Here is a 25,446-nt window from a genome sequence, read left to right as displayed (position 1 = left end):
CCCCGGGGCACGCCGGGAGGAGCCGCTCCGCGCCAAGGCATGCCGGGAGCGGTAGTCCCTCCGCTCACCGGCGCAGCAGGCAGGCCGCGGCTCCCTGCCTCAGTGCCGGGGACCCTCCCTCCCTCCCAGCCCAGCCCAGCCCAGCCCGGTGAGGAGAACAGGCCGCACGCTCGCGTTAGAGACATTTTATTTAGGGCCCCCACCCCACGGAGCTCGGGGTGGTGGTTTTCTTTGAAAACGTAGTAACTGTCATTAAAAAAGGCACCCACCCGCCGGGCCCCCGCCCCACAAGGGGAGGCCTCCCGCCAGAGAGGATGCAGCCCTATGCCCCGCTCCCCAAAGAAGCCCAGAAGGTGCCCAACACTTTCTACTGGGGCTCCCCATGCTCAGCCAGAGCCCTGCTGACTCCCAAACGCAGCTGCCTCCTGATTTTCTTGGGACAGAGAGAGAAGTTGGGCTGGGGCTTACAGTCTCTTCAAGCCTCCCCTGCCTGGGGCAGGGTTTACCACGTGTGGAAGGATCAGTGTGCAACAATTACAGAATACCTGCTACTGTCAGGAAGCAGCCCTGAGAGACAACCCAGGTACTACACTCAAGCTCAAGCTTTACAGTGGCAGGTCTCAGCGCACGGGGCCACAGACACCCCTGCACCTATAAAAAGCAGCCCGAGGAGCGCTAGCAACCAGGGCCTCTGTGACCAGAGCGGGCAAACAGAACGTGGCAGAGCAGTTCATGTGGAAGGGTGTCCTCACCCTACCAGCTCAAGAGGTGAGTTCAGTTGGTAGTCATCACCCTCCCAGAAGGAGCTTTGCTATGGTATCCACCTGGCAGAAAGCCATGTCCTCTGCACTCACCAGAACAGATGTGGCAACCCAGACAGAGCTCCCACAAAAACAGGCAGCCCTCCAGGTCTCAGGCTGCAGGGTGTGCCAGAGCCTTTCACTGGTAATGAATGGCAGTAGTGAGAAGAGCTGTGTGAGGTGTGACCAAGTGGACGATCTGCTCAGCCTGGTGGCAGAGCTACAGGAGGAAGTAGAAAGGTTAAGGAGCATCAGGGGTCTGAAAAGGAGATAGACTGGTAGAACCATGCTCTGCCCTCCCTGAGACAGAAACAGGGACAGCCACCAGAAAAAAACCAAGGTCAAAGAAGATCCTGTATTCTCCCCCCGCCAGGCTCAACACAGTAGCTTAAACGAAAGGAGTGAATGGAGGCGAGTCCACACTTGGTGCGGCAGACGAACCCCCTCCTTGCCCACCTTGCCTTCCCAGGTGCCTCTGTACAACAGGTATGGGGCTCTGGATGTGGAAGGCTAGTCAATGGATGATGTGGATGACAGTCCATCTACACCAGAGGCGTTGCCAAGGTCAGAAAAGCCTACCTCCTGTATCACAACCACCTCCATGAGGAAGAAAACATGGGTTATAGTTGTAGGCGCCTCCCTTCTGAGGGGAACAGAGGGTCCAACATGCTGAAGAGACGCTCCTGTTAGGGAAGTCTGCTGCCTCCCTGAGGCCTGGATTAAGGACATCACTAGGAAACTTTCTAGCCTGGTACGGCCCCTCGGACCGTTACCTGTTACTGCTCTTCCATGTGGGTGGTGATGAAGCTGCAACCCATTGTCCAAGGGCAATCAAAAGAGACTTCAGGGCCTTGGGACGGTTCGTTAGGGAATCTAGAGCAGAGGTTATTTTTTCCTCTGTTCTTTCAGTTGCGGTCAGTGACAGTGGAAGAAACAGAGAGACCCAGTCTATTAATACATAGCTCCATGGCTGGTGTCACCGCCACAATTTTGGGTTTTTCAATAATGGGATGGCCTACATGGCACCAGGCCTGCTGGTGTCAGATGGGATTCACCTTTCTGAAAGGGGAAGAGGGTCTTTGCTCATGAGCTAGCAGGGCTCATTGACAGAGCTTTAAACTAGACTTGAAAGGGGAGGGAGATAATATGAGGCTTGCCCATGACAAGCTGTGGGACAAAACGCCAAGGTTAGAGGGATGGGGTGCTAGTGAGGCCCCTGAGCCTGTTGCTCTGAGACATTCTGGGTACACTGGAGCACAACTGAAGTCTTATGGAGATGAGCCAGGGGCTCCTGAGGTAATAAGAGCCAAGAGGGAAACACTGGGGAAATACCTCAAAGGAACTAAGGTGTGTTGCTCTAAGAACATGATACGGCCAACAGCCCAGCTAAAGTGCCTCTACACCAATGCACGCAGCATGGGCAACAACCAGGAGGAGTTAGAAGCCACCGTGCTGCTAGTTGCCATTACTGAAACTTGGTGGGATGAATCCCCTGACTGGAGAGTGGCTACTGATGGCTACAGGCTGTTCAGAAGGGACAGGTGAGGAAGGAGGGGTGGAGGCGTTGCCCTCTACATCAAGAAATGGATAGATTGTGAAGAGCTGTCTCTGCAGAATAGCCATGAGCAGGGTGAAAGCTTATGGGTGAGAATTAGAGACCGAGGCAAAGGGAACCTTGTGGTTGGTGTCTACTGCAGGCCGCCCGATCAAGGGGAGCCTATTGACAAAGCCTTCTTACTCCAGCTACAGGAGGCACCCCGCTTGCAAGCTCTCACCCCGCTGGGGGACTTCAACCACCCTGACATCTGCTGGAAAAGAAAAGTAGCACGGCGAGCTGTAGGCAATCCAGGAGACTCCGGGAGTGCATGGAGGATAATTTCTTAAGCCAGGTAATAGACAGCCCTACCAGAGGGGATGCGATACCTGACCTGATGGTCACCAATGCAATTGAGCTAATCAGTGATGTTAAGACTAGAGGCAGCCTGGGCTGCAGTGATCATGCACAGGTAAGAGTTCTCAGTCCTGAGGGATATGGGACAGGCAAAGAGTAAAGTTAGGACCCTGAATTTTAGGAAAGGAAAATTCCAGCTGTTCAAGGAATTAGTCAATAGGACCCCCTGGGAAACTGCCCTCAAGGACAAGGGAGCAGAACAGAGCTGGCAGATCTTTAAGGATGCTTTCCAAAGAGTGCAAGAGCTCTTGATCCCCAGGTGTAAGTAATCAGGAAAGAAAGGCAAGAGACCAGCATGGATGAGTCAAGGCCTGCTGGTCAAACTAAAGGACAAGAAGGAAATGCACAGGCAGTGGAAGCAGGGACAGGTATCCTGAGAAGAGTATACGGATGCTGCCCAGTTGTGTAGAGATGGGGTCAGGAAGGCCAAGGCACAGCTGGAGCTGAACTTGGCAAGGGACACAAATAATAAGAAGAGCTTCTACAGGTACGTCAACCAGAAAAGGAAGGTCAAAGAAACCATACCCCCCTCGATGAACACGACTGGCAAACTGGTAACAACAGACAAGGAGAAGGCTGACGTACTCAACAACATTTTTGCCTCAGTCTTCACTGACAACCTCTCTTCCCACAGCTCTCGAGTGGATGGACTGCAAGACAGGGACTGGGGGAGCAAAGCAAAGTCCCTCCCACTGTAAAAGATGATCAGGTTCAGTGATCACCTGAGGAACCTGAACATACATAAGTCTATGGGACCTGACGAGATGCATCCCAGAGTCCTGAAGGAATTGGCTGATGTAGTTGCCAAGCCACTCTCCACAATATTTGAAAAGCCATGGCAGTCAGGTGAAGTCCCCAGTGACCGGAAAAAGGGAAACATTACATCCATTTTTAAAAAGGGTAGAAAGGAGGACCCTGGGAACTACCGACCTGTCAGCCTCACCTCTGTGCCTGGGAAAGTTGTGGAACAGAAGCTACACTAAGGCACATAGAGTACAGGAAGGTGATTAGAGACAACCAGCATGGCTTCACCCAGGGCAAGTCTTGCTTGGCCAGCCTAGTGGCCTTCTATGATGGAGTGACTACATGAGTGAAGGCAAGAGCTATGGATGTCATCTATCTGGAATTCTGTAAGGCCTTTGACATGGTTCCCCACAAAATCTCTTTCTTTAAATTGGGGAGAGAGGGATTTGATGGATGGACTCTTCAGTGGATGAGGAATTGGCTGGCTGGTCACATCCAGAGGGCAGTGGTCAACAGCTCAATGTCCAGATGGAGATCAGTGACAAGTGATGTCCCTCAGGGGTCTGTATTGGGACCAGTACTATTTCATATCTTCATCAGTGACATAGACAGTGGGGTCAAGTACACGCCCAGCAAGTTTGCAGACACCACCAAGCTGAGTGGTGCAGCTGACACACCCGAGAGACAGGATGCCATCCACAGGAACCAGGACAAGCTTGAGAAGTGGGCCCACATGAACCTCTTGAGGTTCAACAAGGCCAAGTGCAAGGTCCTGCACCTGGATCAGGGAAACCCCAGGTATCAATACAGGCTGAGGGATGAGGGACCGAGAACAGCCCTGCAGAGAAGGACTTTGGGGTACTGGTGAATGAAAAGCTGCACATGAGCCAACAATGTGTGCTCACAGCCCAAAAAGCCAACTGTGTCCTGGGTCCATCATCAGCAGCGTGGCCAGCAGGTTGAGGGAGGTGATTCTGCCCCTCTGCTCCACTCTGGTGAGACCCCACTTGGAGCACTTCGTCCGGTTCTGAGGTCCCCAGCGCAAGGAGGACATGGACCTGTTGGACCATGTCCAGAGGAGGCCACAGAAATGGTCCAAGGGCTGGAACCCTTCTGCTAGGAAGAGAGGTTGAGAGAGTTGGGGTTGTTCAGTCTGGAGAGAAGGCTCCAGGGAGACTTTACTGCGGTCTTTCAATACTTAAAGGGGCCTTATAAGAAAGATGGGGACAAACTTTTTAGTAGGGCCTGTAGCAATAGGACAAGGGGTAATGGTTTTAAACTAAAAGAGGGCAGATTTAGACTAGATATAAGGAAGAAATTTTTTTTACAATGAGGGTGGTGAAACACTGGAACAGGTTGCCCAGAGAGGTGGTAGATGCCCCATCCCTGGAAACATTAAAGGTCAGATTCGACAGGGCTCTAACAACCTGATCTAGTGAAAGATGTCCCTGCTCATTGCAGCAGTGTTGGACTAGATGACCTTTAAAAGGTGCCTCCCAACCCAAACTATTCTATGATTCTATAACCCCACTCTCCCCACTGCTTTGTGGTGTGTGTGCCTGATCCCAGTCAGTCCAACTGCATTATCCTATGTGGGGTTTGACCAGCAAGACAGAGCAGAGCTGGGACCCACTCTAAAGTCACCAGCCCTCTCCTGGGCAAGGCTGTGGGAGCTGGGGCAGAGGCTGGAGTTGAGCGCTAAGAGCACATCTGTGGTGGCACAGCTAATGCTGAGCCAAGCAGGCAGATCAGAGCTGCTTCACAGGGCATGTATGAACTCAGGAACCTGCGACTTAGCCATTGGCAACACTGCCAGGGACAGAGCTGACAGCATGGAGGGGCTGCCACTGGCATCCCCCAGCCAGCCAGAAGCCCTGTCCTCACAGCTTGGTGGTAACAGGGGTCCGTTACCACCTTGGGATGCTCCGGGCTCCCACAGCCTCCCCAGCTCTACACACAGGACCCCTGAAGGTGGCATGATGGGCTGCCTACTTCCAAGCAGCACAGCTGTGGCTGGGTTTGATTGTTTTGATTTTGGGTGCACTGGTATTCTCTAACAAAGCTTTTCCATCAGCAGCAGGAAGAGCAAGAGCTCCAGCCTACACTAGTATAAACCCTGCAGACTTGGAATAAAAAGCAGCACAGAACAGGTTAAAAACCTCAGATCTGCTGGAGGCAGGGAGACTGTGAGCTGGAGCTGGCCATGGGGCGCTGCAGTGCCAAGTACACATGCCTGGTAAGGGGGGGGCCCCTTTCCATCTCCTTCAAACACAGGCCCCTCCAGGGGTGATGGCCCAGGAGAAGCCACGGAGGCAGACACTTCTAACACAAGCAGGCTTCAAAGCTCAGCCTTTCCCTACCAGCCCTTGCTCCACAGGCTGCACAAAGGCACAGGTCAGCTTAGCACGTGTGCCTCCTGTGGAGCCCCTCCGGAGAGCCGCTCACCAACCGAGAGGCCAGGACTGGGAGGAGAGATGGCCACGCAGGCTGCCTGCAAACTAGCCTAATGCCCATCTTTAAAAGCCGTATGAAACAACCCTCCCGTGGTGTATGCAACCTGGGGAGAGGAGCTGCGACAGCTACTGCATGGAGCAGCTGTCAGTGGGCAGGAAGTCGTACACGTACATGGCCACCGACTTGGACAGGTAGGTCATGGTGCCGAACCGACCACTCGGTGCGCTGTCATACAGCAGGCTGCAGATGCCTGTCACGGGATCCCTCTCCAGCATGTGGTCATCAGCGCCCAGGGCTTTCTAGATTTTGTACAGGGAGGGAGAAAGGCAGCATTAGGAATAAGGGCAACTCCCTCACCAGCTTCCACCCCAAGCATCCTCTTTTGCACTTGCAGCGTGACACATTGATAGTGAGCAGCAGCAGGAGGAGGACACTGCATCTTTGCTGTGCCCCATGAACACAATGGGGACAACAGGAAGGACCCTCCAGGCGGGTGAACCCTGTGTAGCTGTGGGGAACACAGCCAGCAGCCCTGGGTACAGGCCATGACCTCTGCATAAGGCCTGGCCCCTACCTGCTCCTCATAGAAGAGGTCATTGGCCATCTGTAAGATCTTTTCCACAGATATGATGCCACCGATGGTGTGCACCTCCATGTCCACCAGCATGGTGAGCACTAAGATAGCCTCCACCAGCAGCTGCCTGTACTCTGGCTGCGGCACACGGTTGAGGACTGACTCCACATGCACAGCAAACTTCATTTCCCCTGGGGTCATCTGTGAGGAGGGAGAAAGAATGTACCTAGAGCACCATATCGCCAGCACAAGTCCCAAGCTATGCTGGGCACTCGCCCAGGGCAACCCAGCGCCAACCCACCTGCCCCATTTCCCCTTCACATAAACCTCCTACCTCTCTGGTTGTTGAAGAGGGAAGAACAAAGCCCTCCACGGAGAGGCCATGGCACTGCAGAACAAGGAGAGGCCATAGTTATGGCCTGGAGAAGCACTGTGCTAAGACATGTAGGTCCAGCCCACCAGCTCGCTCCCACTTGAGCACTGGTACATGCTGCCCACACACCCCAGCCACACCTCCTGACTTTTTGCACAGCAACACTCCTTTCCCATCAGTTCGGCATCAGCCAGAGCCCCCACGCACACAGCACAGGGCTGTGCTCCCCGGCTTACTGTGCCAAGGACAAGCTATGCCCGCATGTGATTCAGCTGTGGCTCCAGCCTTGCCCCTGCCTGGCTAATGCATAAAGCACCTGAGCAGCCCTAGCCCCCCTCTGCAAGGGTCAGCACAGAATGAGGTAGGTCCTGTGTGCCTACAAGGCAGCTCCAGCTCTTCCTCAGCTTTCCAGGGCCAGCTGGCCTTGTCCATGAAGCAGGTAGCTACACAACATCAGGGACTAGCCCCAGGTGCCTAAGTCCCCCTGGCAAGGCTGGTGCCTGGGACCACAGGCTCACATGCATGGAGAGGAGCTAGCCGGACGTCCAGCTCACCTTCTGCAGGACCTTCCAGACCTTCTGGTAGAAGCCCACAGGGACACGGTTGAGGGCCCCATCCAGCCGCCGTCTCCGCTGCCACTGGCCCTGGCGGCTGTCCTTACTGCCCTGGTCTCCCAGCATGCTCGAAAAGGAGCCCTTGCCCAGCAGCTCCGAGTGCCCAGCAGACTGGGCAGACAAAACAAGGACCACAGAGAATGCTGCAAAGTTAAATACCCCACAAGAAGGCAGCCCGCTGCTGCCCAAGAGTTTGTGCTCACCCAGCCTGGTTCCCAGGGCAGAGCTGCCATCCCCTGCCCCCAGCAAAGCCCACCCTGCAGCCCTGGCTCCCTGCAGCACCCCCCTTTCTGCAGCCACAAACAGGACAGACCCCATGCACGCAGCCAACAAACGCAGGTTACCAGAGAGGACTTCAGGTCGGTGTCCCCAGACTGCAAACTGAGGGGCTGAAGGAAAAAGGGAGAGACAAAAATCAGACTGTGCTGGAGCAGGGCAGCCATTACGACAAGCAGAGCAACAGCAGCATGGACCAAGCTCAGGTCGTGGGGCAGTTATCCCAGGGGCTGTGGTTAGCTGGAGATTGAGAGGTAGTTTCGAAAGGCGAGCTGCAGAAAGACTCACGTTAGCATCAGAGGGGAAGGATTGCGCCAGGGCACAGAGTGGCTGTGGGTGCCTGCACGCTGGTGCTGTGGCAGCAGTGGGGTTGTGCTGGCTGGCACACAGGAGCAGGGCTGCTACTGCTCTGTCAGCTGCTGGCATGGGCAAGGATTTAGTCTCAGGCAGACTGGAGGGCCAGCAGCAAGGTCACTGCCTGTGGACGACCCTCCTCGCCACAAACGCAGGTTTCACACTGTAGCAGGTTGGCCATAAACCTGCTGCATCAGCATGGTCTCTGCAGGCCCTGTCTCTTTGAGGACAGGACCCCTCCTAGAGCTCAGGACTCCTCCTGGACACGCACCAGAGGAGGTCCTTATCATTTGTAGCTGGGCAGGAGCCTCTTCCCCCAGAGAAGAAATAGTGGGGAGGCTATAGGCAGGAACCAGCAATCACCAGTGAACTGCCCAGCAAGGCCACTGCTGATCGTGGCACTGGAAACATCATGCCATCCTGCTCAGCAAGTTTTTGTGGGTATAATGGGATCTATTTGGCCATAGCAGCTATGGAGCACAGCTCCCAGCTGGCTGCAATGCCAATACACCCACAGCTTAGAGAAGCATTCCTCCCCACCAGTCCAAACACAGCTGGTCCGACTCAAAGGGGAGCTGCCTGAAGGTTGTGGGGCAGTGCCAGCCCTGGGCCCCCACAGCATGTTAAACCATGCCGACCTCTCCCCAGGGAGCCAGCCTCCTTCTCCTGTCCTGAACAGAGCAACCCTGAGCCTTCTGAGAGGGGAAGCCAGCTCATTGCTGCAGCAGCTCACTCAGCAGGTGTGTTTAGGAAAGCTCATTAACTCATGCATGCTCAGAAGCTGCCCTGGTGTGTGGTGTAAGGGATAAAAGCTGAGGCTGCAGGAGGATCAGGGTGGCTTCACCTTACTCCCAGTCAGAGACTGCCTACGTTTATCCAATTGCTGCAAGAGAAGAAGAAAATGAAGTTTCTGCTGCTGGAAGAGGCCCACCAAGACACCAGCCACACCTGGGACACCGCGTGGTCCTCCCCACCCCTGTACCTTCTCAGGCACCCCTGTGCTCCCCCCTTACTGCACTGCCAGAGCAACCCCACACCCACTAACAAATTTACCCTAATTCTCCCCCCAGGGCAGGACTGGAGCCAAAAGGAGCTCCCAGAAGCAGCTGCAAGCTCCCTGAAGCCCAGGAGCAAGCTCCCTCCTGCTCTCCCATCAATCCTGCCTGTCCTGCAGCTGCTTGTCACCCACAAAACCTGGCAGGAGCAGCCTGCACCACCTGTCCTCACCTGTTTGATCTCACTTTTCAGCCTGACGATGCCAGCACGCTCAGGCTTGGTGGCCCCAACAGGCCCCACCTCACAGATGGAGACAGCAGTGGTGAGCGATGAGTCGACCGATCGCACTGGAGGGGAAGAGAGGTCTAGAGTGGGTACCATGGCTAATGACACTAACATCCCTCATCACTGCTCAGGCACTGGTACCTCTGCACACACTTGCCCTCTATCCCAACCAGCACCAGAGATCCATGAGCACAGCACAGAACTGCTTCAATTCAGGCCTGACCGGGCCAAGTGCCAAACTAAGCAAAGCCCCAATAGCCGGAAATTGGCTCAGCACCACCCTGCTGAAAAGCACAGCTTCTCACTGGACCACTGCAGTGCAGAAGCAGCTGTGCTGAACATGCAGGAGGACAGGGACATCCCCCACAGGTGGGAACACTTGGAGCTGGCCATGCTCTGCACCAGGACCCAGCTTTGCCCAGAGATGCTCTTGCAACCCTGCTGAGAGACTCACCGCTCCTTTCCACCCCAAATTCCTTGCCGGAGAGTATGTGGTAGAGGAGGCTCTTCATGTCTGACGGGCTGAGATTCATCAGGTTCTCAGTGGCTTCTCCAGCTGGAGAGAAGAGTTGGGATGTTGTACCCCACTTCACAGCCCTCCTGGGACGTTTCTACCCTGCACCCCATTCTGTTAACAGGGGAAGCACTAGTACAGGAGCTCATCCTCCAAGGATGTACACTAGCACCAGGTGTTGCCTACAACAGGGACTCTTCCCCATGCCAGCCCAACACATGCCTAAATAGAGACAGCAGTGAAATCACACACCTGTGCTGCCAAAGAACAGTCCCAGCTGCAGGCCCTGGAACTTTCATGCAGGGCCTCCTCCTGGTGCTGAGCTGCACATTCTTAAAAGCACTTCTCCTTCCTGGCTGACAGGGCCCAAAGCACTGAAGCACCAACCCCAACTGGGGTGCTGTTCCCGTTGCACGTACCTGAGCAGCGCAGGGAGTGCGCCAGCTCCGTTGCCATCACCTGGATGATGAGCCCGATGCGGATGCGGAACATCTCAGTGAAGAGTGCAGGCTGTGTGCGCATGTACATGGCCAAGTACACCATGATCTCCTGGAGGGGAAGAAGCAGATCACCCCTCTGCTGCTCCCCAGAACAGACACCCAGCTGTGGGGTCCCCTGCTGCCCCAGCCCCTAACCTGGGTGAGGATGGACACACTGAGGTTCTTCTCACTGGCTTCATCAATGAGGCGAACGAGTTCCTCGTAGGGGATCGGGCTGGGGAGGGAAACGAACAGCAGAGCAGGTGAGAGGAAGCAGAGCAAGCCCTGCATCCCCCCCTGGTCTGTACAGCCCAGAGAGAAGAGATACAGGCTGGGGACAGCCACCCAGAGCCGCTCATGCCAACAGACTCCAGGAGCAGCAGGCTCACATCCAGCCCCAGCACACATGGGGAGGGAGAGGTGCCGTACTCACGCAGAAATTGTCTTCTCACGTGGCTCCGGGGGCAGCCCCACTGTCAAGTGCTTCTGGTGAGAGAGGAGGTCAGTGCAGGCCTGGGGACAGAAAGGATCACCCCAGGCATCACCAACAGCCGAGGGCAGAGGGAGACAGAGCTGATACAGCCACAGTTCACCTGCCCACTCTGCTGCCTCCTCCCCAATGGACCTCAGCCCACTAGAGGCCAGCTGCACAGTTGTTACCTCATCCAGAGCTTCCACCTTCTTCTTGAGGATGCCAGAGATGTAGCGGATCAGGGCCCACTGGCGCGTGTCCCCCACCCGCACGTACAGCTCAGTGAGGAGCTCCTTGACAGTGGGGCCAGGCTCGCCATCAAGCCCCGTGTGCCACTCGGGCCCCCTGCAGTAAAGGGGATGCCAGGTTATAGCCAGCAATTTGCCCTGCGGCAGCTCCCTGGCAGCCCCCAGGCTTTGCGGGTTGGGACGCATGCACAGCTGCACCAGCTCTCTGTTCAGTGAGCCAGCAGGATGTGGAGCTCATCATACTTGAGGATGTGGAGCATGTAGAGGATGTCCGCTTGCTCCTGCAGCGTAGGGCAGATGCGCAGCTGGTCCACCAGCGCCTTGCAGTCCACGTTGCCATCCTTATCACAAGGCAGGTTCATGTCTGCATAGAGCGCATGGCTCTGGGGGAAGGGAGACCCATGGTCCTCGTTAGCACCGCCAGCATCCCGCACCAAGTGTGGTCTGGTTACGGAGCCAAGGCCATTTACCCATGGATATTCCCCCTTGCCAAACACCAAGCCTTCCCCATGCAGCCCTGCAAGTGCCCTCTGGCTCCAGCTGAAAGCATGACACTGCTCAGCCAGTCCAGGAGGGATAGGGCTCACCTTGCCATCCAGGTCGTGCTGGCTGGGTGAACTCAGTAGCTTGACCGACTGCTGGGATGCCTGGAAGATCTTGCTGGGGACATACATCCCAACATCTGAAAGAAAGGCAAGGTTGATGCAGACACTTCTCAACCCCAACCACCACTGCTGTGCCACAAACCACCTCACATCTGACACTCTGCTCCCCCAGCAGCCCCTGCCCACCCGGTTAGAGGAATGCCACAGGGAGCTACCATTCCTTATCATTCAGCAGTTTCTGTGAGGACTGCACAGGCACAAACTCCAACATATTCCATGGCTAGGACTAACATGACGGACATAATGTGCCTTTGCCCAGGCAAAGGCTGGGTTGCTCTGCAGTCCATAGCATGCTCTCCTAGGGCCCCCAACATTGCACAGCTGGGAAAGCTCTCAAAGCACCTCAGCCTCACCCCCTGGGCTTGAGCAAAGTTGCTGAGGGTGCTGGAGTTACTCACTCTGAACATGAAGGTCCTTGGCCTTGGATGCCAGGGACATGAGGTCACGGGTGGTGTGGACAGCAGCCCGGAAGCGGCTCAGCCCTCCCCGCTGGGCAGTGGGAGGGAGGTTTGACTGGGGAACCGTGCGCTGCAGCAGGTGGTCTAAGTACTGAGCAACCTCGTCATAGGTGTCTGCTGGAAGGGGAGGCAGAAGAGGCAGGGTTCAGCTGCTTTGCGCTGGGGCAGCCCCAGACCCTGGAGAGCTCCCCAGCTGTGCCTCCACAAGGGCAAAGTTTTGCTGGCTGCACAAAGCAACAACGTGGGGCTAGTGCCAGCAGCCAGATGGAGAGGGACAGTGCCAGCAGCCAGGCTCACAAAGCACAGCAGCCGTGGCACCCCTGTTCCTGCACTGCTCCACTGGCTGGGACACTGGCTGCCAGCTGGGGCCAAATTGGGGCTCCCTCCAAGTCCCACATGGACGAAGGCAACAATGGCGCTGCAGTATGTGTCGGGTCCAACCCTGCAGAAGGACAGCGGAGTCTGCTCAAATGCTGTGGTGAAACCCTCATGGCTCTGTCCCTCTGGGGAAGAACGGGAGGCACAGCCAGGGGCAGCCTGTCCAAGCAGAGACCACTTACGAGCACCCCAGCACAGCAAGGGCCTCATCCAAGCAGGACTCCATCACGGGAGCAAGGCAGGGTGGGTTTTACAACAGTTATTTCTAATTAGAAATTACCAGTTATTTCTAGCTAGGAGTTAGAGGAGTTAGAGTCTTGCTCTTTGCCCAGCTTCCAGCAGCTCCCATTGCTCCCAGAGCCACATTGGGAGCACCAGAACCACCACTCGCTAACTGTGGCATGGAGGAAGGTGTTCAGAGGCCACTTCTCTGCTCAGCCAGGAGATAATGGGCTGGCCAGCAGTGAGAGGGATGCCCCAGTGGGGAGATGCCCCATGCCAAGGTAATGCAATACAATGCAGAGCTATTGATGCACTTCCAGCCAGTGGGCTAGGGCAAATCCTTGGTGCTCTCCAGCTGGCAGACAAGCTCCATGGTGTGTCTGCCCCAGGAGGTGAGCTGCAGACTGCATCTGAGGCCAACAGTACAGCATCCCCTTTCCACACCTGGTGGGGATGCCTCACGGCAGCCCCTGGAGGCTTGGCTGGCAGAGTCCCCCAGATATCAGGCTTGAGAACATCATCCTGCCTGGCTGCAGCATCTGACAACAAGAAAAACTTAAAATTGAGCATCTTCCAGCTGCTGTAGAGAGGCCAGGCAGGCCCTGTCTCCCATTGGGGCTGGGCAGAAGCAGACACCTTGGAGAAGCCTGGGTACAGCCTGCAAGGAGACTGCAGGTGAAGCAAGAGGAGGGCAAGAGCAATAAGTATTCAGAGTTACAGAAGTGCAAACACTGGCTACAGGAGCAGCAGAGGCAGAGCAGACTGATGGGAAGGCTGGGAAGATGACCAACACTAGGTCACGCAGGAGGAGGACGTACCCAGGTCTGCTTGCAAGGGGAGCAGCAAAACTTGCACCCCACCATGGTCTCAGGACAAGGTGGGTCCATCACGCTGTGATGGGCCAAGGCCCTTCTCAGGCACCCTATCCACAGCAGCAAGGCCTCAATTTGGCACCCACTGGAGCAGCTCTGCCCAGGGAGAGTCAAAGGCTTTGAGAAAACAACACTCAGACTGCTTGGGGACATGACATGGTGGCTCTTCCCCACCATCTCCGGCACTGTACCATCACTTGTGCACCAAAGTTCCTCAGCCAAATCTCCCGAGCGGAGGCAGGTTGCCAAGCCTTTGTCTCTTCCCAATGCAACAGCCTACGAAGGTCAGAGTGGCTTGTTCCAGAGCATCCTCCATGCTCTCCACAACCACATCCACAAGCCTCAGCCCCGTCTGGCTGGGAAACCCCTCTGACAAGGGGGCTACAACAGCTGCATCAATTCACTCCGTCCCAGCCCACTGGTGTCACCATGAGCGTCACCCAGACAAGGTTAATTGATGGAGGGTCAGACGGAAACAGAAACATGGTAAAAATCCAAGTGTATGAATAACACAGTGGCGGACACTGGCAAGGAGGTTGGGTGTTACGGGTGAGTTTGGCATTTGCCACGCCACAGCAGCAACTGGCCTGTTCCCCCTTACCATCCTCTGCTATCTGCAAGCCATGCAGCCACTCCTCGGCGTATAGCTCCTCAAAGCTGTCAATGCTGAGCTCGTAACTCTTGGCAAAGACCTTACCCTCTGGCCCAGGGTCCATAAAGCTGAGGTGCGTTCGGCACGACGTTGTCAGGAACTCCGACAACTTACCCGTCTGGATCCTGGGCAAGAGGAGGGGAAGTCACACAGAGAGGAAGGGGAAGGCAATACCCTTGGCTCTGCCTCCTGGATCCAGGGCAGGCCCTTCATCGGGGAGAGATGCACTCACACAGGAGCGTACACATGCCCCAGTGCCTGCTTTAGCTGCCTGCAACTCCTCCAGCCACAGGTGAGCATAGAAGGGCTGCCCAAAAACTACTAGAGGGATCCTACAGCCATGGGTTTAATGGCATGAAGAGATGTGTCCTCTCTTGCATCTCCTCTGTTGGGATTGAAGCCCCGGGGTGCACTTACAGCCTAGCACACCCCAATGTATCCTCCACAGCTTGTTCCCCAACAGCCGACGCTCAGGCCCAACAGGTACCCTCATAACCAGGCTCTCGGAGGCCACCAGCCCTCTCCCCTCCTCCACCCTAGGAAGCTGCACTCACCTTGCGCCACCGAAATACCCATCCTGCAGCTTCCGCAGCGTTGCCAGCACCGTGGGGTGCACGCTACTGCCAGTTTCATCTGTTGAGGACAGAGATACAAGCAGTCAGGCTCTCCTGCTCAAACAGGCTACCAGAAGGTAACACAGGGCCAGGTGAGCATTCAGATATGCGAAGCGCCATGGCATCAGCCAGACCATGGCACCAAAAGCACTACCCAAAAGGGAAATTCAGGACTGTCCAGGCTGGATTCCAGCAAAGCCAGGCCGAGACCCACTCCAGGCTCCTGGAATTTCACCTTGGGCTGAAGCCGACATTACCAGACAGGAGCACCCAAACAGCCCCCTGCTCTGTCCATGGCTTTCACATGAGGCAGGAGATGGGATGCTGCTGTCAGGGGCAGAAGACATCACAGCAAAGGGCAGGCTCAAGACACTAAGGGGATTTCAAGTACACAAGGAGAGCCAAAAAGGCTTGAAAGCAGAACAGAGTCCCTTCCCTGCACCAGGCTCATGAGGAAACTGTGAGCTGCTCCAGAGAAGCCAGTTTTGCTCTGAGCACAGCTCTCTGCTCCTTCTGGTTTGCTGCTTTCCCTTCCCTGTTGTCTAGGAAAGCCTTTAGCAGGTGGTTAGTCTTCATGCAGAATCAAGATGCAGGAAAAGCCCCAAGAACACTTTTACAGGGGGATTATTTTTTTGGGCTTGCTCCCAGGCAGCCTCCCAACAAGCCTAGCTGCCCAGAGACTGAATACCTCCATGCCAGCAAACATCCCTTGAGCTGCAGGCACTAAGTGCTTGGCAGGCAGCCCTGCTAGCTGCCAACTCAGTGTGACTCCTTTAAGCAGTAAGCTCTTTACAGGACAATACTGGCTGTTCTAGCCCCACCGTGTCCCCATTACTGAGATGGTCTCACATCTGCCCACCCCCTTCCTCCCACAGAGACTGTTTCCCAGGCCTGCTCTAGCCAAACGCCTTGCAAGGCTGGAGGATCTATACCAAGCATGGTGTGGGAGACGGGGAAGGTGATGGTCGGCCGCCCGGTCATCCTCCAGCGGCTGCAGAGGTACGAGAGGTCCGTCCTCAGCATCTCCACAATCATCTTGTTGTCGAGAGCCAGGTAGAACTGCTGCTGGTCTATGAACTGCGAGGACAGCAGGAGACATGAGGGGCCCTTCCCGCAGTCATGAGGTCCCTTTGGTGCCACCCGTGTCCTCCCATAGGCACTGAGCCAGGCCAGCAACACAGTGCACCCAAGGGAGATGCTCCTCTGCACTGACAGCTCATACCACCTTACTTGGTATGTGCCAGTACAATATAGCAAGGGACCCTCAACCCCCAGGGCAGCTACTGGCCACCAACAACTACCAGGAGATAACACTACAGCTCAGCAGCAGCATCACCCAGGCCCTGCAGCTGGTCTGCGCTGTGCCTATCCCAGGCAAATACACACTTCCCACAGCACCAGGCTTGCAACCCTGCTCATCCCCGCACCATGCTGGACAAAGGGATCCCTGTCCTGCCATCAGGGTCCTCCTGGTGTCCTTGTCAGGGTGAACAAAGATTTTCACCTGACACTGGTCATCAGAAAGCTGAAACCATCTCCTCCCAGCATACATACAGCCAGGACCACCAACTCTGCTGCTTCACACCAGGGAGCTGGGGCTGCTCTGCCCTTCCAGGCTATTCAGAGTGCGTTGGGCCACCCCTGAGAATAACCCAAGTGCTCAGCCAGTGGAGAAACCTCCTGCCCAGTTCCAGATTGCATGACAGCTGGGAATGAGCCCATGCAATGCCACCCACCTGCGGGGTAAAGGTAAAGATGTTCTTCCTGATGTTGTAGAGCTTGGAGGTCCCAAGGACGCCCATGTGCCGGTAGGGCCGTCCCGTCAGGCACATCTGCTTGTTGCGGCCTAGGGGCGCAGGAGGAGGAGGTTTTAGTGCAAGCCTCCTCACGAAAGGGGATGCAACAGCAAACCGAGACAGGCCCCTGTGCTACCGGCCAGCAGGAAAAGGCTGGTTTGTGGTTGAGGTACCCCAGGACCCTGTGTCAAGCTGGCACAGCTCTAAGGGACGGTGATACTCTGTCTCCCAGCCCTGCCCAGGGGGCTAGAGACACCCAGGCCCTCCCCAGGGACTCTTGCTGAAACAGGAACATACAGCCCATCCTGACCTCCGCAACATGACACGCCTCCAGGTCTTTAGAGATGTCAGAAGCCGGGGCAGGGCCAGGGGTTCTCCCTTGCACACAGGGCTGGTCCCCCAAAGCTGACAGCTCTATCAGCATTCCCATTGCTCCTGGATTACTCCCAGAGCCCAAGATGGTGCAGCAGCAGCATCGCCCCTTGGTCACATCAGCCCTAGCAATGGCCAGGCTGCTCCCCTGCCCCCTCTGCCCATGTCACACTTGGCCTTTTGGTGGCTTAAATTAGCCAGCCTATGGAGGATCAGGTTTCTCCTTTGGCCCAGACTAGGTCTCCAGCTCCTGCACAAGCCCCATGCCCAAGGGGTTGCAGCATCAGGGAATGAGTGTGCAGAGCTCTGGAGCACACCCGCTCCTCACACTGAGCCCTGCCAACCCTCCAACAGCTGTCCCACCTGAGCTAGAGGCTCTCTCAGCCAGGGACTGCCAGGGGACCCTTCTCTAGGGTCTGGCTTGCCTCCCCCTTTGAGATATGGGTACAGGAATAAAAGCTGGCTCCTGCCCACACCAGGTCCATTCTATATGGATCAGAGTTCCCGCCTGTCCCTAGGGCGACTTTGAAACTGCAATGCCAAAGCTTTCAGAATCACCCTGAACAGCACTGACTGCCACCCCAGTTCCCCTCGGACAGGAGTAGCTTTACCAGACCCAGGAATGGGTGGCAGAGCCCTCATCAGCCAGACAGAGAGCAGCAGGGCAAGACATCAGCATCTATGAGCAGGAGTGCCAGGGGATGGGACAGACCCTTCTGCACCCCCTTTGCTGCAGCAGCAGAGAGTCCAGCTCACCCAGCCGGGCGTAGATGTGGCTGAGGATGCGAGCAGGCTGGACTCTGATAGGGTAGACATCTGCCACAGTCTCCACGTCGATGTCCTCCTTCCTCAGGACAGCCTTGATCCCCTCTGTCTCTGCTAGGATGCACACTGTGGAGGGAGGAGGACAGGCTCAGTGCGGCAGGGGCACAAGGGTGTGACAGCACTGCCCAGCCTTTGTGGTCACATACAAGGTGCCACGTCATGTAGAGGAAGCTGTCTGGGGTCCCTTTGGGAACCAGTTTCCACTGCATAGGTCTGCCTTGCTCCTCCTAACACTCTCTGCACCCAAGCCTTCCCCGCTGAGCAGCGGGACAGGACAATTTTCAAGCCCTCTGCAGAGGAGGCTGTAGCAGGTGATAGTTCCCTGGGGCACCACAGGGTGGAGTGGGAGGATTTGCACCCCATCCTATACCCACCTTGCCAGGGCTGAGATCTGGCTGCACCAGCAGCCACCCAGCAAGCAGAGCTACCCTAGAGCCACCCCTGTGAATTCTGCACAGGCAGAGTCCCCAGGCCTGCCAGGCACAAGGGTTTGAGTCCAGTCCCTTCCCCTCACCTTGGACCACCACATCGGGCTTGGGGACAGTTGCAAACCGGCGGTTGAGGGGATCTATTTCACCGGGAGCTAGAAACCCCTGAGGAAAAAGAGGTGTGAGGAGATGAACATTTCATGGGCAGGGTAGAATGGGTGATGCCTACAGACAACCCACCTTTAAGAAGTCCTGGGGGATGGAAGTGACAACTTCCCCATGGTAGGTGGCTCAGGGTGGCAGCATTTGCCCTTTCAGAGCTCAGAGCCTGGCCCCACAGCCCTCCCCATCACCAAGGGTGACTGTACCTCAGCCATCAGGCAGCCCAGGATGTAGAGGGACTGCCCCCACATAAGCGGCAGCTTGCCCATGGGTATCCTGTCCACAGTGTGGGGGTTCCTGTACTCCTCATCCACCTGGAAGACAAGCCAGGAGGTCAGGGAGGGATCCACAGACACAGGATGCTGAAGGAAGCATCATCATTGCATTTTGAAGTCCAGCAGTTTAAGGCTTAAAACAAGAGCCTGTGAAAGGCATTTGACACAAAGGGTCCAAAACATCCTTGCTACATTCCTCCCCTCTTCTCATGATTGCCCCAGCAGCCGCGTCAGACAACAGATCAGCTGCTCAGACCTCATTTGGGATCCCAACACGGGACATCCCACAGGAATGACTGACATGCCCCAGGAGCACTGGGGTGATGCTCTCTGTTGCTGGCAGGGAGAGCATCTCTCCTGTACCACCTGGGCACCAGAAGGCCGTTGCTCTCAGCACAGGCCCGCACAAACACCCTCACCACTGAACAACCTCCTCAGCCCAGGTCCGCATGTCCTGAGCTCTCAGAGGACTCTGACTCCAGGCCAGCAGACTGTCAGCAAAGCACCCTTGTGTATGGGGGCAAGAAATGCTCTGGGGAAAAAAAGCAGTTTATTTATCCAACATGGTTTTATAACAGCTCCAAGCCACACTTTTTTTACATGGGGTTTCCATGCACTACATGTGCTGCTTTACTAACGATTTGGGTTAATAAGCAGTTATAACCTCATTAGCTGGTAATGAGACATTCCCACTTCCACTGCAGCTCACAACCACTCACCTTATCTGGTGGGACACTGTACAGCTCTGGCACCAGGCGCAACCCATTCTTCCCCTTGATGAGAACCCCCTCAAGGGCTTCCCGGTACTCCTGCACCTGAGGAGAGAGAAGAGGGGATCTGCCCCCGGTCATGGCTCCCAGCAGCCTTCCCCTGCACACCTCCCTTGCCAGGGACTTCTTTCCACCAGCCCAACAGGTCCTGCCTCTCTTACCTGCTCCATGTTTCCGCTGAAAATCCCATCAATGATCAAGTATGCCCAGAAAAGAGGCCACTCACACTCAATGTTCTCAAACAGCTTCAGCTCAGCAGGTTCGTAGTAGAGGCGGTTGGGGTCCTGCAGGGAGGGCATGACAGCAAAGCAGGTGATGGGTAGCAGGATCCCCTCACACTAGCAGGGCTCCTACTCCCCCCCAAGACACCAGCCTCAAATGCCCTCCCAGTCTTCCTCTGCGGATGGTGGCTGAGACAGAGCCAAAAAGCCGTTTCACCTCCAGGCTGTGTCCTTTCTATCAGCCATCCCCTCCCAAGCCCCCCGCACTGATGCTGAAGGGGCTCACCCTTCCTGGGCAAAGGGAGCCTACCCAGTCCCCAGGAGAGCACCCAGAGCCTTGTACAACAGTACATCTCCCTCGCTGCACTGGGGACACCTGTGTCTCCTTCACCTTGCCTGCTCTGTCCCAGCCCCTCAGTGCCTGCCTCCCTCCTCCAGCATCACCAGGCTGGCCCAGCTGGGCGCGAGTGCTTAGGCTGGTCACGCAGGGCCAGAAAGCAGGGTCCCTCCTGCTGTTTGCTGCAACTGCGAGCCTGACACAAGGGAAGACGTCAGGATGGAGAGCTGCCTTCTTCAAATCCTCCCACCCCAGATGTGCGTGGTGTAGCGCCTCAAGGGACCTATGCTTGACCCTCCCTGCAAACTGCTTTAACTCGGTTTGCTACAGAGAAGGGAGAGAGCTGGCCTTAGCAAACTGTCAGGCAGAGAGGGCAGCAGGGACAGAGAGAGCAGATGTTTTCTACAGTGCCTGCACACCAGCCACAACCTCCCAAACTCTCATTTGACTCCAGCCAGCTGCAGTGCCTCTTGCAGGCAACGCTGCCCTTCCCGTGCCACACAGCTCCCCAGATGTAGTCCACAGCTTTGCACACTGGCAAAGCTTGTGAGCGCCGAGAAAGTCGGACTGGAGATACTGCTGCTCTTCTCTGGCTCTGGAGAGATGCAGCCACACATGCTGCCTATTATGGTCAGGTCTGAAGAGGCACAGCAGAGAAGTATTTAGAGGCACTCATGCCCAAAGAAGCCCCACCAAGTTATGGGCCCAACAGCCAGTGACGATTTAAGAGACTCCAAGTACCATTTCCTCGTTCTGTGGTTATCAAATCTGACTGCTGCTTATAAAATTTTCCTGTTTTCCCTCCCCAAAGGAGCAGAAGAAAGTCTCTGCTCACTCTGCTGAGAGCCAAGTGGGGCAGTACACAAGCTGCCTGCTGTCCTGGGAGAGGCAGAAGCAGCTCTGTGACCTTCAGTGCTGCCACAGAGCCGAGGCCGTCAGGGAGGAGCACTGCACAGTCACCTCCACAGGCCTCTGGCCCTTGCTCAGGGCTTGTGCAGCCCTGGGAGAGCTGGGGAAAGAGCCCACCTCAGCAGGGCTCACACATGGGGCAGTGGTCCCATCTTCCCCCAGCCTAAGAGATACACAACACCACCAGGTCCCAAGATGCGGGCAGAGCCAGCCTCTGCCCATCTGCTATGGGTGTGGGTGGGATGTACCACCTCTGTAATGGCTCTGGCATTTTGGGAAGCCTTTTCCAGACCCATGACACTGCCTGCGGCTACTCAGGGCTCTCGTCTTCCCAGTGCTCCCCACCACAGCCTTTGCGCTGTACCTGGGGCGGGGCTGCAAATGCAAGGCAGGGCAGCTGCTGCTTGGCACTCAAGTTCTGGCAGGTGGCAGGGCTGGGGACACTTACCTCTTTGGGGGTCCTGTATCCATCCCGGAGGAAGCGGCAGCAGCCGTAGCGCCCCTGGAAGGGAGAGAAAGAGGTGCTGAGCAGGAGGCACAGCATGAGATACCTTGTACGTTCAGTGCAGAAGCACTTGGGGGTCTCCTCCAGCCAAATACCCCCTCTCACTCACTCACCTAGTGCTCAGGCACCACAATCACAGACTAGGGCCACAGCACACAAGGAGTGTTTCTTTGCACACCCCTGCCACAGGCCACAGAGACTGGGAGAAGACATGCCCCAGCACCCGCTCCCCGAGCACGTTTTTGGGGAAAAAAGGGCTACAACAGTTTGGACTGCAGCTGTCTCTCGGGAAGCACAAGACAAGGGCAGAGCTGCTCACCTGCAGCTTTGTGATGATCTCTTGCTTGGTGATTTCTACCAGCTCGCTGTCCTCCACAGCAAACGCCGGGTAGGAGATGACAGAGAGCACACTGGCATCCACCTCCTTGGATGTGGAAGCCCTGGGCAGCATTGAGTGGAGGATGGACTGGGCGAAAGGGAAAGAGGGGTGGTTAGGTTGCCAGACCAGGCATCATTTACACCGCAACCCCAGCAGATCACAGTTCATCCTGCAACAGTGTAAAGCCCGTGCGGGTCTCACCTGGCAGTGCTGCACCTCATCTGACAGCACGCGTATCACCGACTGCGGGCCTCCCTTTGCTCCAAAGAGATCCAGCTCATCCAGTGCCTCCAGGGCAGCCTGCAAGCAGGGTGGGACCCAAAGCAGCAAGTCCTCCACCACACTGCTCAACCGTAAGAGCTCTCACCCAGTGCCAGCCCCTCTGTGTAATGCATTGACCAAATTTAAACCCTGCTGTGGCTGCAGAGCACCACTGGTCAGAACGTGACCACATCTCCAAAGCCACAGGTAGCCAGACATCAACAGGGCCCTGGACATTTCTGCCACACACCCCAATTAATTTCTCAATCCCCATTCAGGCAAAACTCAGGCAAGAGGGGCACAGTTTTATCCCAGCACACAAGGAGAAAGGTCTTCCTCCCCAGGAACCTATCACTGCATGGGCCATTGAGCCTCAATAGTTCAACATGCCCAGCCTTCCCTGTAAAAGAGCAGCACGGGGCTACCGGTGCTCCCCGGCACCCGCCCAGCACCTCTCCCTGGCTTACCTTGGCCATGCCGACAGAGCTAGCATTCAACTCGGTGATGCCCTGGTTCGTCTTGTCCCCGCGTTCCCATATCCCAAAGTCCTGTGCAGAGGCAGCGGTTCACAGCATGCCCAAAAAGCCTTCAAATCCCACCCATCAGTGGTGCTCCCAGCAGGCACCGTGGGACTCTCCCTGCCAGGGCTCAGGAGGGCCCACTGCTGCCCCTAGACATCAGCCCACCACCTGCACCCCCAAGGCACGCTCCCTTTCCCCAGCCCAGGCTACTCACCGCGGTTTTGTAGGCTGCTTCAATGTAGAACACGAGGTTCTGGATGAAGTTGACTTCATCCAGGCTGTGAATTATGTGGAGGCCTGAAGCAGGAGGAAGAATTCACATTAGTCACTCCAAGCCCACAGGCATCCCTAGGAAGGGGCTGCAGTAACGCAGGCCAGGCCCCTCCTCACTGCACACCTGCCCCATGGGAGCCACGTCCTGGCCAGCTCCCATCCCCACCCTCCTATGGCAGCTCTGGGACTTCAAGCAAACAGGGGCTCTTAGAGAGAGATGGACATTGAGGGGCCCAAATCCACCTTGGGTGCTGTCAGTGTAAGAAAACAGGTCGGGAAGGCCATCGCAGCAGCTTGACACCCAGGAAGCTGCACCCAAACTGAGAACGTGAAGAGCTCTGGAGATCAGCATGCTCAAAGCTGAAATGGCATCCCCCAAGAGCATCACCTGAGGCCGTCATTTGCGCCAGCATGAGCAGATAGAGGGAGGTGGCATCCAGCTGTAGATGACCCCACTCGTGGTCCCCCACCACGGTGGCACAGGTGTGGGTGTTGTACTTGGCATGCAGGCAGTCCCTGGTGCTCTGGCTGTACTTGAACGCCTCTACCTTGTCCACCTGGAGAAGAGCAAGGAGATGCAGGAGTTCATCAAACACCGTCTCCAGAGAGGTCTGGCAGCCCCAGAGCCAAGGGCTGCCCCGTGCCAACAGCCCAGCATGTGGACCAAGCCCTGGCAGGGCAGAAATCCTACAGGCCCCGGGCTGAGCCCCTCCACACACCAAGGCAGTGAGTGCAGACTCACATGCCACCCTAGCGAGGGCTGCAACTGTGGAAGGCCCACAGCCACAGTTGCACCGTGTGGAGAAAACAGTATCACCCCAAATGCCCTCAGGGAGAAGAGCTGTGGAGTCCCAGCGCCAGCCAGGACACAAGACAGGGAGCAGCTGGCAAAGGCTCCGCTGGCCACCAGCCCGCAGCACTAGGACTGCCATTGCACCAGGGCCAGATGCCAAGTCAGAGCTTATTTCAAGACTTGCTGGAAGGGGGCCTTCCCTCTGCTCGTCAGGGAAGGCTGGGGAGAGCCGGCACAGCTGGGACCGACAGTCTTTGTGGCAGAGTTGGGCTTTGAGGAAACCACTTGACTCTCGGAGGCGCTCCGCAGCCCCTACCTGTCTCATCATGCACTGGAGCAGCCCCCGCATCAGCTTCACCACGCTCTGCAGGAACAAGGAAAACAGCCTCATTAATCCCCATGCAGCCAGGAGAAGCCCTGACTCAGGATCAGCTGGCCGCTGACCTTTGCGTCTTGTAACCGGCCCCCTGCTCACATTTCCATGGCACCTGCTCCCTAAGCAATAGCAGAGGGAAGCAAGATTTCTTGGCCTGCCAGCAAGGCCAAGCTGCTGTGCCATGCAAGGGGGAGAGAGGGCATGGCTGCAGGACACGGGTCCCCAGACCTTGGGAGAAGGGCTGCATCCCCAGATCACCCCAGAGCCAGAGGGCTGGAACTTCCAGCTGGGCTCCAGAACACTCTAGGAAGAGCGGGCTCTGACATCCCTTCCTACTGCCCACCACGCCTGGGGACAGCCCTGTCCCCATCCTCACTGTACAGCCACCCGTGGCCTTTTGGCCCCAGAACTGGGCTGTCCCAAAAACAAACCAGCCGGGAGGTGACAGCTGGCTCCCTGGTACCACCGGCCAGGCCGGCTGGCGCGGGCTCCCTCCTACCTGCTCCAGCTCGTAGGCCTTGGCCTTGTCCTCATCGCGGTCGGCGTTCTTGCGGTAGGCCAGGCCCAGCCCCCAGACGGCCAGGATGCTGTAGACGTTATCCCGGACCCAGGCATCCCGGTGGTCGGCGCTGGCGGGGAGCAGGCCCGTCACCGCGTCCTGCGGAGGGGTGACACACCGAGGGGCCGCGGCCCCCTTTCCCAGTTAACTCCGCCTGACCCGGCCTGCAGGGTCAGGCGGCGGCTCCCCAGGCCCAGGGGCCGGCGGGGCGCACCGGGGCCCCGGGGCCCGCGGTGAGGCGGATTCCGCCTCCCTCCCCGTCCCCGCCCGCCGGGCAGGCCCCGCACCTGGTGCCGGAGGATGGTCTGCTGCACCAGGCGCCCGTAGCCGTCCAGCCGCACGCCCGAGTTGCTCCTGCTGCGCATGGCGGCAGTGGCGGGACTGGGCGGGCGCGGCGGGCACCGGCACCGAGGGGACCGGCTCGCTCCGCCCCGCCCGGGTCCTGGCAGCTCCCTTGCCCCGCCCCGACGCGCGGCGCCGCTCGCTCGCTGCCGCCCGCAGCGCTGCCCCGAGCACCGCAGCACCTTCGGAGCGGCCTCGCCGTCCGCCGTGCCCCGTGCTCCTCGCCAGCGGCGGCGGTCCCGGCCCGCGGGGCGCTCACTACCGAGCGGCCAGGACCCGCCGCCTTGGAGGCCCCGGTGAGAGGGGCGGGGGGGAGGCGGCTGGCGGCGCCCCCTGCCGAGCGGAGG

At 57.1% G+C, this 25,446-nt stretch overlaps 1 protein-coding gene across 3 annotated transcripts; it reads right to left on the bottom strand.

Annotated features, from left to right (window-relative positions):
- Positions 1-180: 180 nt before the first annotated feature.
- Positions 181-25,122, bottom strand: PHKA1 (phosphorylase kinase regulatory subunit alpha 1). Of its 3 annotated transcripts, none has more exons than XM_059824541.1 (31): positions 25,045-25,122; positions 24,698-24,856; positions 24,139-24,186; positions 23,418-23,586; positions 22,971-23,053; positions 22,703-22,783; positions 22,176-22,274; positions 21,915-22,061; positions 21,539-21,592; positions 19,785-19,907; positions 19,573-19,668; positions 18,785-18,892; positions 18,503-18,581; positions 17,920-18,054; positions 16,732-16,841; positions 15,928-16,072; positions 14,936-15,014; positions 14,331-14,506; positions 12,198-12,374; positions 11,722-11,816; positions 11,378-11,517; positions 11,075-11,231; positions 10,848-10,927; positions 10,571-10,649; positions 10,355-10,484; positions 9,876-9,977; positions 9,355-9,483; positions 7,451-7,653; positions 6,858-6,911; positions 6,524-6,724; positions 181-6,248 (listed from the first exon to the last, which is right to left on the bottom strand). In XM_059824541.1, exons 1-31 carry the CDS (start codon positions 25,120-25,122, stop codon positions 6,075-6,077), a joined length of 3,690 nt encoding a protein of 1,229 aa, XP_059680524.1. In that variant the 3' UTR covers positions 181-6,074. The 3 variants fall into 3 exon arrangements, with proteins under 3 accessions (XP_059680524.1, XP_059680525.1, XP_059680526.1); XM_059824542.1 differs by having other exon boundaries at positions 7,451-7,621; positions 9,368-9,483; XM_059824543.1 differs by lacking the exon at positions 12,198-12,374 and having other exon boundaries at positions 7,451-7,621; positions 9,368-9,483.
- Positions 25,123-25,446: the final 324 nt, after the last annotated feature.

Source organism: Gavia stellata, chromosome 14 (genome assembly GCF_030936135.1).
Source record: "Gavia stellata isolate bGavSte3 chromosome 14, bGavSte3.hap2, whole genome shotgun sequence".
Classification (NCBI taxonomy): domain Eukaryota; kingdom Metazoa; phylum Chordata; class Aves; order Gaviiformes; family Gaviidae; genus Gavia; species Gavia stellata.
Note: the sequence above shows the minus strand (reverse complement) of the source record. Positions and strands in the feature narration are given on the sequence as shown.